The sequence below is a fragment of the Pristiophorus japonicus genome, chromosome 11, assembly GCF_044704955.1.
Source record: "Pristiophorus japonicus isolate sPriJap1 chromosome 11, sPriJap1.hap1, whole genome shotgun sequence".
Taxonomy (NCBI): domain Eukaryota; kingdom Metazoa; phylum Chordata; class Chondrichthyes; family Pristiophoridae; genus Pristiophorus; species Pristiophorus japonicus.
The window spans coordinates 87,927,493-87,941,681 of record NC_091987.1 but is presented as its reverse complement, the minus strand read 5'-3'; the positions used below and the strand labels follow the sequence as shown (position 1 = coordinate 87,941,681).

The following is a 14,189-nucleotide window of genomic DNA, read 5'->3' as shown; positions in this document are numbered from 1 at the left end:
TCAATTTGCGCCCGGCAAGGTCCCACAAACAGCAATGTGATAATGACCAGATAATCTGTTTGTGGTTGACTGATAAATATTGGCCAAGACACTGGGGATAACTCCCCTGCCCTTCTTCAAAACAGTGCCAAGGGATCATTTGCATCCACCAGAGAGGACAGACAGGGCCTCAGATTAACATCTCACCTGAAAGATGGCACCTCCAACAGTGGAGCACTTCCTCAGCACTACACTGGAGTGTCAGCCTAGATTTTAGTCTCTGGAGTGGTACTTGAACCCACAACATTCTGATTCCGGGGCAGCGGTGCTACCCACTGAGCCACAGGCTGACGATATGGTCCTCTGTGGCCTCACCCTTGGCCTTGAGATACCTTATCAATGTAAGTAAAATATGAGAAACAACCAGCTTTATTTATTCTGAGACCCATGCAAGAAACAGTTTATAAGATGCATGTAAGATAATGGGAAGAGGAAAAGAATGTCAAAAAAGTAAAGTAGAAAACTGAGAGATTTTATTTACATGTAACACTGAATGGGTTTGCAGAGTGGGTGAAAGTTCCAGTCTATGGTAAGTTAGCCAGTCTCAAAGCCGGGATGACATTAAAAAGCACTAACATTGGTCTCAGTGTGGAGAAGACTACCAGGATCCTGAGTGCCATGATCTTATTGAATGATGGTGTAGACTCGAAGGGCCAAATGACCTACTCCTGCACCTATTTTCTATGTTTCTATGCAAGGGCAGGATTTGGCTGGTTCCATAGTGATCTACTGGAGGGGACAGTGTATTATTCAACCTGTATATCAGATGGTTCAGTTTTAGGAGTCTAGAAAAAAAGAACTTACATTTCTATAGCACCTTCCATATCCTCAGAATGACCCAAAGCTTCTCAGTCAAAGAATTGCATTTGAAGTGTGCAGGAAAATGCGCCAGCCAATTTGGGCTCAGAAGGTTCCACAACAACTTGTATTTATATAGCGCCTTTAATGTAGTGAAACATCCCAAGGCACATCATAGGAGTATTAAGAGATAAAACATTTGACACCGAGCCGCCCAAGTAGAAATTAGCGCAGGTGACCAAAAGCTTGGTCAAAGAGGTAGGTTTTAAGGAGCGCCTTGAAGGAGGAAAGAGAGGTAGAGAGGCAAAGAGGTTTAGGCAGGAAGTTCCAGAGCTTGGGGCTTAGGCAACAGAAGGCACGGTCACCAATGGCTGAGCGATTATAATCAGGGATGCTCAAGAGGGCAGAATTAGAGGAGCGCGGACATCTCATTGTACAAGTCTAAACCAAACTGCACTTTTCCCAGAAACAAATGCATTGAACAGACATTTCAAATAGAGACACACTTAACATGAGAGCTCCTGATGAAGGATCATCGACTGAAACGTTAACTCTGTTTCTCTCTGCACAGGTGCTGCCTGACCTGCTGAGTATTTCCAGGATTTTCTGTTTATATTTCAGATTTCCAGCGCCTGCAGTATTTTGCTTCTGTGTTGAATGCTCTTGAGCGGGTTATATACATATCTGAACTGCTTCCAAATCTATGCAATTGTAGGCGTTTTCTGAGGGCATACTTTACTGCAGTAATTAAAAATTTAATTAGGAAACAATTCAAGGGAATTCCTAATGCAGCAATATTCAGCCAGGTTCTGTTTAAATATTTTTTTAAAGTGCACTTGTTAATAGAAACAAATCCAATGCAATCTGACTCTCAAACAGGGAGCTTTAGTACAAATTGTAGAAACATCAAAACATTATGAAGTGTGTATATTGTTACATTCAATTTGGTTAAGACAGTTTTCTTGTAAAATGAGGAACATATTGTAGTTTTAGGAGTTAAAACATAACCCTCTGGGCTGGGAAGAATCATTCTCCTCTAAAAAGAATTCCTTGGGTCTTGTCAGTGCCAGAATTCACTAGCGGTTAGAGATGAAAGAGTTCCACTGGCTCCCCCCGATGGTTCAGCTGGGTATGGCAGTCAGTATCTGAGCCACACCATCAATGAAAGTTCTTAGTTCGATCTCTAGTTTGCAACATTAGCTGATCTCAACCAGCATAGGAACTGAAGTGCTGTCTTCAGTGCTTTGAAGTAGGGGAAAATTTACATAAGAACATAAGAAATAGGAGCAGGAGTAGGCCATTTGGCCCCTCGAGCCTGCTCCGCCATTCAATAAGATCATGGTTGATCTGATCTTGACCTCAATTCCACTTCCCCGCCCACTTCCTATAACCCTTGCCTTCCTTATCATTCAAAAATCTGTTTATCTCCACCTTAAATATATTCAATGACTCTGCCTCCACAGCTCTCTGGGGCAGAGAATTCCAAAGATTCACGACCCTCTGAGAGAAGAAATTCATCCTCATTGGCGACCCCTTATTCTGAAACTATGGCCCCTAGTTCTAGATCCCCCTTTCCTATATCTGAGCACTATCCAATTACTCCTGCTGAAAAATATTCATGTGTTGATGTGACATAAAGGCGAAGAGAGGTCGAGAGTGGGTTTGCTGTGACACCCCTCCATAGTCGAATAGCCCACCTCCACACACGAATCTCAGAGCCTCGGGGCAAATATAAGAACAGAAGAAAAGATAAGGTTGCGGAAAGGCCATTCAGCCCAGCCCATCAAAGCTGATTCTTCAAGTACATTAACTTCCCCAACAGTTCATTAACTCTCTCATCATGAAGTGATCACTTGGAAATTTGGTGAAGTACTGGAGGGAAACCGCTCCTCGTACCATTGTACCTCACTCAGCACAAGTCAGCTAGTGCCTTCAGGGTAGGAAGAGAAACAAATAAAGGAGGACTTTAGTGCAGGGAATGATGCATGATTACCCTCACAGCAATCATGCGTAACTAGTTTCTTATTCTTTTATTGTTTTCTGTCAGAATTGTATAATTAGGGAACTGCAAGAACATTTAGTTAGCGCAGCAGAAAGACTTGGCTGATCGAGTGCAGGGGTGTGAAACTCATTTAATATGGTGAGCCTGATCCGATTATCCTTGTACCACATTCAGCAAAAGTTATTAAAATAGAAATAGATGAAAATAAAACATATTGGTACTTACTTAAATTTAGATTTTATTTCCTACATTGGAACAGTATTTACATTTCAAATGTACTGAAGGAAATCCTTATTAGTCAGGAAATTGTGTTAGGGAAATTGATGGGATTGAAGGCCAATAAATCCCCGGGGCCTGATAGGCTGCATCCCAGAATACTTAAGGAAGTGGCCCTAGAAATAGTGGATGCATTGGTGGTCATTTTCCAACATTCAATAGATTCTGGATCAGTTCCTATGGACTGGAGGGTAGCTAATGTAACCCCACTTTTTAAAAAAGGAGGGAGAGAGAAAACAGGGAATTGTAGACCGGTTAGCCTGACATCAGTAGTGGGGAAAATGTTGGAATCAATTATTAAAGATGTAATAGCAGCTCATTTGGAAAGCAGTGACAGGATCAGTCCAAGTCAGCATGGATTTATGAAAGGGAAATCATGCTTGAAAAATCTTCTAGAATTTTTTGAGGATGTTTCCAGTAGAGTGGACAAGGGAAAACCAGTGGATGTGGTATATTTGGACTTTCAAAAGGCTTTTGACAAGGTCCCACACAAGAGATTAGTGTGCAAAATTAAAGCACATGTCATTGGGGGTAATGTATTGATGTTAATAGAGAACTGGTTGGCAGACAGGAAGCAAAGAGTAGGAATAAACAGGTCCTTTTCAGAATGGCAGGCAGTGACTAGTGGGGTACCGCAAGGTTCAGTGCTGGGACTTGTAAGCGGTTTTGATACTAGCCCAATATCTAGATGGACGGTTTGAATCGCCCCTGCCTTACGAAAGTTCTAGACACGGCAATTATTATTCAGAGTTAAATGAAATGAGTCACGGACAGAAATGCTTCGGTGAAAAATCGTACTTATATTTATTTGGTCGAACATACACTGGCTAAAACATGCACTACTAAACGAAAACACTGTCTCTGTGGAGAATAAAATCCAGATTACAAACAGCGTACATACAGTACAGAAATGAGACCTAGTAACATGCAGTACTTCCCTGGTGGGTTCTAACTTCACCCCTACCAATGAATTACCCAGTCGAAGCTCCCTCCCCAGAATAGCCCTGAAAAACTTCACTTCTGAGAAAACCCTGAGCCCTCAGTCTCACCCAGCTTGGGACACTCGCGATCATGCTCACCACTACACACACAGTTGGTTTCCTCGCTCAGCTCAGCTGTGGGAAGTCACTGCCTGAGTTTCAGTCTCGGCGGCTTCTTCTGCAGAACTGTGGCTTCCTCCTGGTACATCGATCTTGGTGTAGCGAGAGGGAGAGAGAGAGAGAGCTCTCTCTAGATACATAAGAGTCACATTTTAACTCCCTTTTGAATATATCTAACGAACTGGCCTCAACAACTTTCTGTGGTAGAGAATTCCACAGGTTCACCACTCTCTGGGTGAAGAAGTTTCTTCTCATCTCGGTCCTAAATGGCTTACCCCTTATCCTTAGACTGTGACCCCTGGTTCTGGACTGCCCCAACATTGGGAACATTCTTCCTGCATCTAACCTGTCTAAACCTGTCAGAATTTTAAACGTTTCTATGAGGTCCCCTCTCATTCTTCTGAACTCCAGTGAATACAAGCCCAGTTGATCCAGTCTTTCTTGATATGTCAGTCCCGCCATCCTGGGAATCAGTCTGGTGAACCTTCGCTGCACTCCCTCAATAGCAAGAATGTCCTTCATCAAGTTAGGAGACCAAAACTGTACACAATACTCCAGGTGTGGCCTCACCAAGGCCCTGTACAACTGTAGTAACACCTCCCCGCCCCTGTACTCAAATCTCCTCGCTATGAAGGCCAACATGCTATTTGCTTTCTTAACCGCCTGCTGTACCTGCATGCCAACCTTCAATGACTGATGTACCATTATACCCAGGTCTCGTTGCACCTCCCCTTTTCCTAAACTGTCACCATTCAGATAACAGTCTGTCTTTCTGTTTTTACCACCAAAGTGGATAACCTCACATTTATCCACATTATACTTCATCTGCCATGCATTTGCCCACTCATCTAACCTATCTAAGTCACTCTGCAGCCTCATAGCATCCTCCTCGCAGCTCACACTGCCACCCAACTTAGTGTCATCCGCAAATTTGGAGATACTACATTTAATCCCCTTGTCTAAATCATTAATGTACGTGTTCCCAAACATGGAAAGAATTCTTGATGAAAAGGACCTCAGGATAATTTGATTCCCGATTTTGAGAAAACTTGGTAACTTCAATATTGGAAAACTTGTCCTTCAACAGAATGTCACACTGTAGTTCAATAACTTCTATTTGGAGCTCCTCTGGTACATCATGCACATTGACAGAAAAAGGTGTGTTGAAAATTACAAGCTCTCCTTCATGTTTCTTGACGTCAGAGAATTGTTCCTGAATCCTTTCTCAGTTCAACAGTTTGCCCATGTACTACCCATGTACCGCCCATGTACCACCCATGTACCATCCATGTACCGTCCGTGTCCCCCCCCCCCCCATGTACTGCCCATGTAGCACCATCACATTGAGTCCTGATTGCCTCTCACACTGATTTCTAGGTGGGAATATGTGCCAGGTTACTCTAGGAAATTTGCTTCTCCACCAGCTGAAACATCAACTCAAAGTTACAAATGACATAATATTCTATCACTACTTGGTTGTGCTCCTTTTGTTGAGCAAATTTGGATGCTCCGTTATATCCACCATGAAAGCTAGATCTTGAAGCCATTCAATGTCCTGTAAGTCAGTAACATCTTTCCCTTTCTGATCTAAGAATAGGCCTCACCACACAATTCAAAAAAGTGTTTCAACACAGTTCACCGATTTAGTGCTGAACGGCTGTGTTATATGGCACTCCATGGTGAACTTCACATTCTTCCAGAAGCCGGCTAAACTGCCAATGACTGCAGCTTGAAGAAAAATTAGTTTTTATAACCACATCCATAATATGATTCATTTTCAAAGATTTACTACACAGAGCTTAGTGATGTAAAATGCAGTGAAAACTATTAAACTGTTTGGGTTGTTATTTTGCAATTTGGCCTCCAATTTTGTCACAACTCCAGCTTTTTTGGCCCATCTGTGGCCACATTCACATCTCTTGTCCAGTCCATATTCCATTTGTCCAGAGCTCCTACCAGGCTGTCGAAGAAGTCATTTGTTGTGTCTCTCATCGGTGCCAATTGTACAAGCTCCTCCATCATGCACATGTTCTCATCAACTCCACAGTTACATCAGTGCTTCGATCAACTGCAACTGAAAAAAACAGTTGAATTTGCTTTGTCCTGGAGCTGACCACTCTCTCAGCGCAATCATTGATTCTCTCAGCGATTGTGTTCCCCAAGAGGCTGATATTTACAAATGCTTGGGCGCACTGAGGGTTATTTAACCTCCCAAAACGGGTGGGTTTGGGTTGGGTGGAAGGTTAAAATGGGAAATAGGAACCCAACAGTTTCTAACCTACCCACTTCCAATTTTAACTGAGGCGGGGCCAGGGACGGTTAGGTCGGTCAGTGAAACTTTTTAAGGAGGCTGTGTACCTTCATTTTTATAGCATTTCTATTTTAAAACTATGCTGGATGTCGGGAAACCCACAGGTAAAACGGGGCGAGAAGGGCTAGATCCATCAGGTAAACGCCTTTACAGCATTGCTTACGGGCCAGAAGGAGCACGTGTTTCCTCTTGACCCAACAAGCAAACCCTGTAAACCACCTCCCATCTCGCACCTACACGATCTCTCCCCCGACACCCCCATCTCCTCGATCCCCTGCGCTCAATAACTCCCGATCTTCCTTATGATCTCTGCCTCTCCCCCGATCCTCCCATCACCCACCCTGAACTCCCATTTTCCCCGACCCCCTGCAATCTCTGTCTCCCCCAACCCTCCCCCTATTTCCGACCATCCCCTGCAATAATTCCCAAACCCCCCAACCACGCTCAAGTCTACATAAATTACTAAGTCTGAGAAAAGCACCAAGTCTGTTAACATCATCATCATAGACAGTCCCACAAAATCGAGGAAGACTTGTTTCCACTCTAAAAGTGAGTTCTCAGGTGACTGAAGAATCCAATACGGGAGTTACAATCACTGTCACAGATGGGACAGACAGTAGTTGAAGGAGAGGGTGGGTGGGGAGTCTGGTTTGCCGCACACTTCTTCTGCTGCCTGCGCTTGGTTTCTGCATGCTCTTGGCGACAAGACGCGAGGTGCTCAGCTTCTTCCCGGATGCTCTTTCTCCACTTAGGGCGGTCTTGGGCCAGGGATTCCTAGGTGCCAGTGGGGATGTTGCACTTTATCAAGGAGGCTTTGAGTGGGATGGTTTACAGGGTTTGTTTGTTGGGTCTAGAGGAAACACTCATGCTCCTTCTGGCCCACAAATAGTTTGCCTAGAACTCGACCTTGTCATCACCAACACCTTGTTCTGTCAGAAGGACAAATACAAGGCATCGTGGCAACCATGTCTGTAAAGACTACTCTAAAACACACTCGCCTAAAAGTCAATGCAACAGCAGGGAGAAGCCCTACCACCATTGACCACACGGTGAAAGGGAAATGGAGAATCCACAGCCTCATTTAAAAGGATTGAGCTTCAGACAGTCAGTGCTTCCTCCAAATTTCAAATCACAGCACCAGATGATTGACAATTTTCACCCAATTTAAAAAGACGACGTTTTCAACACTGTGCGGGAAATCCAGTCAATCTGCGCTTCATGTCCAAATTCACATTTTTCCAGTGGACAAGGATGGTCAGCCAATTGGGGAGTCTGTGGGCCACATGAAACTGTTCCATGGGCTGAATTCAGCTCACAGGCCATACGCCTGGCACCCCTGATCTGGTGTGAAGGGATTCGCCTTGCGCTGTGTCGACTTCACAGTAGTAAGCTCATATATGTAATATTACCAGTCTGTTTACAGTTCCATATTTGTGGTTCTAGTTTCTGCTAATGCAGCAATTACTTAGGACTCAGAAAGGATGAAGCCAGAAAATTAGCCTTTATAGAATTTATATGGACGGAGAAATTTAGGGAAGGTGAGAGGTCGGTGAATTCAAAGGAGCGAGGACACGGAGAGCTTAAATGAAAATTGAAATCGCCAAAGATGAGTTGTTCAGTGCAGAGGTGAGGGCAGAAAGGAGAGAGAATATCTTGGTGAGAAATTGGGGTGGGGCTTGGGGGGAACAGTAGACAATGAGGACTTTAAAAGGGAGGTGAGAGGGTTGGAGCAAGGCAAGATTCTCGAAGGAGGAGAATGTACCAGAAGAGTAGGGGACGAGACCAAGGTGTGGTTTGGTGGTAAGTGCCACACTGGGCAGGACTGATGGTGAAAAGTATAGCCTGGCGGGGAGGCTTCAGTAAGGGGCAAGGTGTTGTCACCCATGAGCCAAGATTCAGTCAAAGCCATAATGTCAATTCAATCATTCATAATAAGGCCGTGGATGGGAAGGACCTTGTTTGTGAGTGAATGGACTTTCTGAAGTAAATGCACTGCCTGATAGGGTGGTGGGTATAGATTCAGCAGTAGCCTTCAAAAGGAAATTGGATAAATACTTGAAGGAGAAAAAAATGCAGGGCCATGGGGAAAGAGTGGGGCAGTGGGACTAACTGGATTGCTCTTGGAAAGAGCCGGTGCAGACTCAATGGGCTGAATGGCCTCCTCCTCTGCTAGAGTATTCTAGGATTCTGTGAAATGCAGAGGGGAGGGTGATTGTTGGTTTATTCACAGAGTCAAGGAAACAGTGGTGGGTCGGGTGAGTGGGATTGGAAGGTTGAGGTTGGTGAGGTTAGTTCCCTGAGGGTGGACTGGGAGGTAAGATCTGCGATAGTGGAGAATGGGCCAGTTAGGGCTGCTTCTTGTAACGAGACAGCATTTCATGTGCCTTGATGAGCCCTTGAGAAAATGCCATGGGAGGCACTGAGGGATTTGTGGGCTTAACCAAGGGGGAATTCAACCGTGGAAGGCAAAGGGTTGTGTAGGGATAGGGGCCCGGTAAAGTACCCAAGAAGGGAGACCACAAGCAGCAGATTGTTAAGAACAGATACACATACAAGTACTGGACTGAAGGGGCAAACATACACACAGCACCAATACTAACCTTCCATTGGGAGCCTCTGACACTCTCTTTAAGGACTGCTGGTTAGGACACATCTGGATTAGGAAAACCCCACTCAGCACTGATGAAATTCCAGGTTGGAAAAATGTTGGAGTCCATTATTAAAGAAGCAGTAGCAGGACATTTGGAAAAGCATAATTCAGTCAGGCAGAGTCAGCATAGATTTATGAAGGGAAAGTCATGTTTGACAAATTTGCTGGAATTCTTTGAGGATGTAACAAACAGGGTGCATAAAGGGGAACCAGTGGATGTGGTGTATTTGGATTTCCAGAAGGCATTTGACAAGGTACCACATAAAAGGTTACTGCACAAGATAAAAGTTCACGGGGTTGGGGGTAATATATTATCATGGATAGAGGATTGGCTAACGAACAGAAAACAGAGCGTCGGGATAAATGGTTCATTCTCGGGTTGGCAATCAGTAACTAGTGGGGTGCCGCAGGGATCAGTGCAGGGACCCCAACTATTTACAATCTATATTAATGACTTGGATGAAGGGACCGAGTGTAACGTAGCCAAGTATACTGACAATACAAAGTTGGGAGGAAAAGCAATGTGTGAGAAGGACACAAAAAATCTGCAAAAGGATATAGACAGGCTAAGAGAGTGGGAAAAAATTTGGCAGATGGAGTATAATGTTGAAAAGTGTGAGGTTATGCATTTTGGCAGAAAAAAAATCGAAGAGCATGTTATTATTTAAAATGGAGAAAAATTGCAAAGTGCTGCAGTACAGCGGGACCTGTGTGATCCTGGTGCATGAAACACAAAAGGTTAGTATGCAGATACAGCATGTGATTAGGACAGCCAATGGAATTTTGGCCTTTATTGCAAAGGGGATGGAGTAAAAAAGCAGGAAAGTCTTGCTACAGTTATACAGGGTATTGGTGAGGCCACACCTGGAACACTATTGTTTTGGTTTCCATATTTAAGAAAGGATATACTTGCTTTGGAGGCAGTTCAGAGAAGGTTCACTAAGTTGATTCTGGAAATGAGGAGGTTGACTTATGAGGAAAGGTTGAGTAGGTTGGGCCTCTTACTCGTTGGAATTCAGAAGAATGAGAGGTGATCTTATCGAAATGTATAAGATTATGAGGGGGCTTGACAAGGTAGATGCAGAGAGGATGTTTCCACTGATGGGGAGACTAGAACTAGGGGGCATAATCTAAGAATAAGCCCATTTAAAACTGAGATGAGAATGAATTTCTTCTCTCTGAGGGTTGTGAATCTGTGGAATTCGCTGCCTCAGCGAGCTGTGGAAGCTGGGTCATTGTATAAATTTAAGACAGAGATAGACAGTTTCTTAACTGATAAGGAGTTATGGGGAGCGGGCAGGAAAGTGGACCTGAATCCATGATCAGATCAGCCAAGGTCGTATTAAATAGCAGAGCAGGCTCGAGGGGCCGTATGGTCTACTCCTGCTCCTATTTCTTATGTTCTTATGTTCTTATTTAAAAGGGTAACCAAAATTGTGATAACATAAAGCAAGGTTTTGTAGACAGGAGGTACATACAGATATACGATTAGTAATGTTATATAGACAAATATAAATAGTTGTTTTGATAAATTTAAATAATTTCAATTTATGTTTTCTTTTGTGCGGTTTTCAAATATTTCACCTGAACTCGAATGATATGACTATATTGAATTCTTTAATAACTGCTAAAATTTATTAGCTATATAGTCAACCGAGGCAAATATATATATTCAAACCTTTACATTTAAATTATTTTTCTTCTACAGAAATGATACCATATCCAAGTGCATTGAAAGGTGAACAGGGCCCATCAGGGGAGCCTGGTGCAAGAGGACCAATAGGACCACCTGGACTGCCAGGATTACCAGGTCATGGTATTCAAGGACCAGCAGGAAAACCAGGTCTGCCAGGCCAACCAGGTTTACCAAGTGTTGGGAAGCCTGGGATGCCAGGAATAGCAGGTAAACCAGGAGGGATGGGATTGCCAGGTCACAAAGGTGACATGGGACCAAAGGGAGAACACGGGCCCATGGGACCACCAGGGCCACAAGGACCACTAGGTCCTTCAGGACTTCCTGGATTTGGAAAGCCAGGTAGACCAGGATTGCCAGGAAAACAAGGGCCAAGAGGAGAGCCAGGACAGAAAGGATTGCCAGGAGTTGCAGGTCTATCAGGACCTAAGGGACAACAAGGAATAGGTGTACCTGGATTACCAGGATTAAAGGGCCCACAAGGACTACCTGGACAACCAGGGCTCGCAGGACTTCCAGGTGTATCAAAACCAGGTTTAAATGGTCTTCCAGGAGCTCCAGGAGGACCGGGTAAAGGAGGATTCCCAGGTGAACCAGGACCTCAAGGTTTTCCAGGACCACAGGGTCCTCAAGGACCCCCAGGAATGCCAGGTGTGGGAAAACCAGGCCTAGATGGACTTCCTGGTCAACCTGGTTTTCTCGGGGGGAAAGGTGAAAAAGGACTCCCAGGTTTACCAGGGCCACCAGGAATGCCAGGAGTAGTAAAACCAGGGTTTCCCGGGCCCAAAGGTGAACGTGGCCATGGAGGGCTTCCAGGAATACAGGGACATAAGGGTGCACCTGGACCTGCTGGTGCTCCTGGAATTCATGGTCCTCCAGGTGAACGAGGACCACCGGGGCTTCTGGGACAAATTGGGCCACCAGGTGGTTTAGGTTTCCCAGGACTAAAAGGAGAATATGGGCCAGCTGGCCCGCAAGGTCCTCGAGGCCCCAATGGGGAACCCGGTGTACAAGGATTGCCAGGCGCACCAGGATATCCTGCTGAAGATGGACAACCAGGTCAAAGAGGTTTGCCAGGACCAATAGGGCCAAAAGGAGACATAGGACATAAAGGCCCATCTGGTTTACCTGGACCACCAGGACTACCAGGATTAAAAGGGGCAGGTGGGTTTCAAGGAGAGAAAGGCATCCAAGGTCCTACAGGAATACCAGGGATTGCTGGTCCAGGAGGTCCAATCGGGCCACCAGGTCAACCAGGACCAAAAGGAGATAAAGGATTACCAGGGCCACCAGGGATACCTGGCATAGGAAAACCTGGAGTTCCGGGACACATTGGACCAACAGGAAAGTCTGGTCCAGAAGGTCTTCATGGAATACCAGGAGCAACTGGCCCTCCTGGACCTCCTGGAGCTCCAGGTCCACCAGCTGTTCAACCAGATATAGGACAGTTTCAACTTCCAGATATGGGGCCAGGAATTGACGGCATAAAGACACCACAAGGATATATCAGTCAACCAAGTAAAAAAGGGAAACATATAGGAATTAGTCCAGAAATGCCTGCTTTCACGGCTAAACTCACAGTACCTTTTCCACCAGTAGGATCTCCTGTCAAGTTTGATAAAATCCTATATAATGGCAGACAAGGTTACAATCCACAAACTGGCATTTTTACATGTGAAATACCAGGAATTTATTATTTTTCATATCATATTCATTGTAAAGGTGCTAATGTATGGGTTGCATTATATAAGAACAATGAGCCACAAATGTATACTTATGATGAATACAAGAAAGGGATCCTTGACCAAGCTTCTGGGAGCTCAGTTCTTGAACTAATGCGTGGAGACAATGTCTGGATGCAACTCCCATCTGAACAAGCAGCAGGACTTTATTCAGGCCCGTACGTGCATTCATCTTTCTCTGGATTTTTACTGTATCCAATGTAAAAAGTGTACACATGTAAAGCTTTTAAAACATGATTTTTTTTACCTTATGAAAGCTACATTTTCACTACAAAGGCAATGACTGACATTTGTAGGATAATTAATTGTCTTTCTTTCTTTGACGGAAGGCTACTGGTAGGCACACCCAAAGAAAGTTAGACCATGTCTGTTTTACACATTATAAATGTATATTAAAGGGCTTGGAGACACAGAATAATACTCTGAGACCCGAGGATCACCTCAAATCAATGAAATAAAAGTTTCCTTGTTCTGATAGTTGATAGGAGTTCCAAGTGTAAGTTTGCAGAGCCTCTGCATAGTTCCCAGTGGACTGTAATACACAAGAGAACTGTTTGGCACAATTGGAACTAATTTTCCAATCACAATCAGAGATGCTAAAAACAGAGAGAATTTAAGAAATAGGCTCTGAATGCCACATAATTGTAGGAGGTATTCATCCAAAGTTAGGGTTGAGATATGTTTTCAGGTTAATGTAAGCAAAGTACTTTGCATTTGTTATACCTAATCCGGGAGTACTTGATACTGTTACTGGGTGCAACATGGAAAAAATGCTCCATTTCCCAGGAGCGATCTTGCCTCTTTATAAGGGCAAGTTCAGAAAAAACTGCTAAAAGAAACTAATGTAACCCTCCCTATCTGTGAAAGGGAGTAAAATATTATTTTCATCACTAAAGTATGATCAAACATGAACAAATTATGTTAGTTCCTAGTTCACCTAGGGAACCGTGGAGATTTAATAGCAGCCTACCAAGTACTGACCCGCAATATTTCATCATCCAACTCCTCAGTGAAAAAATACTCTCAACAACAACCAGTGACCTGCAAGCTGATGTAAATGGAAAAAGCAATATCTTATGAAAGGTTTCTTGTGAAACATCGAGAATTGACTTTCCTCTGAGGAGAGGGAAGATGAAGGATTACTTTTACAGTCCGCTGTAGCCTTAAGTTTCTGGTCATTCACCCACTTATCTTTTTTTAAATGTAGTACGACATTAATATTTATCCAGGCATATACACTTGGAGATCTGCACATTTCTTTATCTAAACAACCAAAAAACATAGGAGTTGACAGGAAAGAAAGAGGCAATTTGGTCCCTTGTGTCTGCGTCGGCTTGCTGCTAGAGTAATCTAAAACTAATTAAGATACTCTTATCTCTCTCTCCATAGCCTTGTATCTTCCACTGCTTGAAATATGTATCCACTTTTCCCTCGGAAGACCATTTTGCATTAGGCATTTCTTCAGTGTCTGCAAATGTTAATGTTTCATTTACTAAGATTCTAAGAAACACACCAGCACACACATAAGCAGATATTATATCATGGGCTTGTTAATTTAAACATAAGTTACTAAACAAT

General features: G+C 43.8%; 1 protein-coding gene across 1 annotated transcript in view; it reads left to right on the top strand.

Annotated features, from left to right (window-relative positions):
- col8a1a (collagen, type VIII, alpha 1a) overlaps window positions 1–12,825 on the top strand; it is a 175,851-nt gene extending 163,026 nt beyond the window's left edge. Inside the window, exon 4 of the mRNA XM_070892994.1 lies at window positions 10,885–12,825. Within this exon, the coding sequence (XP_070749095.1) occupies window positions 10,885–12,815 (1,931 nt within the window). The 3' untranslated portion in view covers window positions 12,816–12,825. The remainder of the gene's footprint in view (window positions 1–10,884) is intronic.
- The last annotated feature ends 1,364 nt before the right edge of the window (window positions 12,826–14,189 follow it).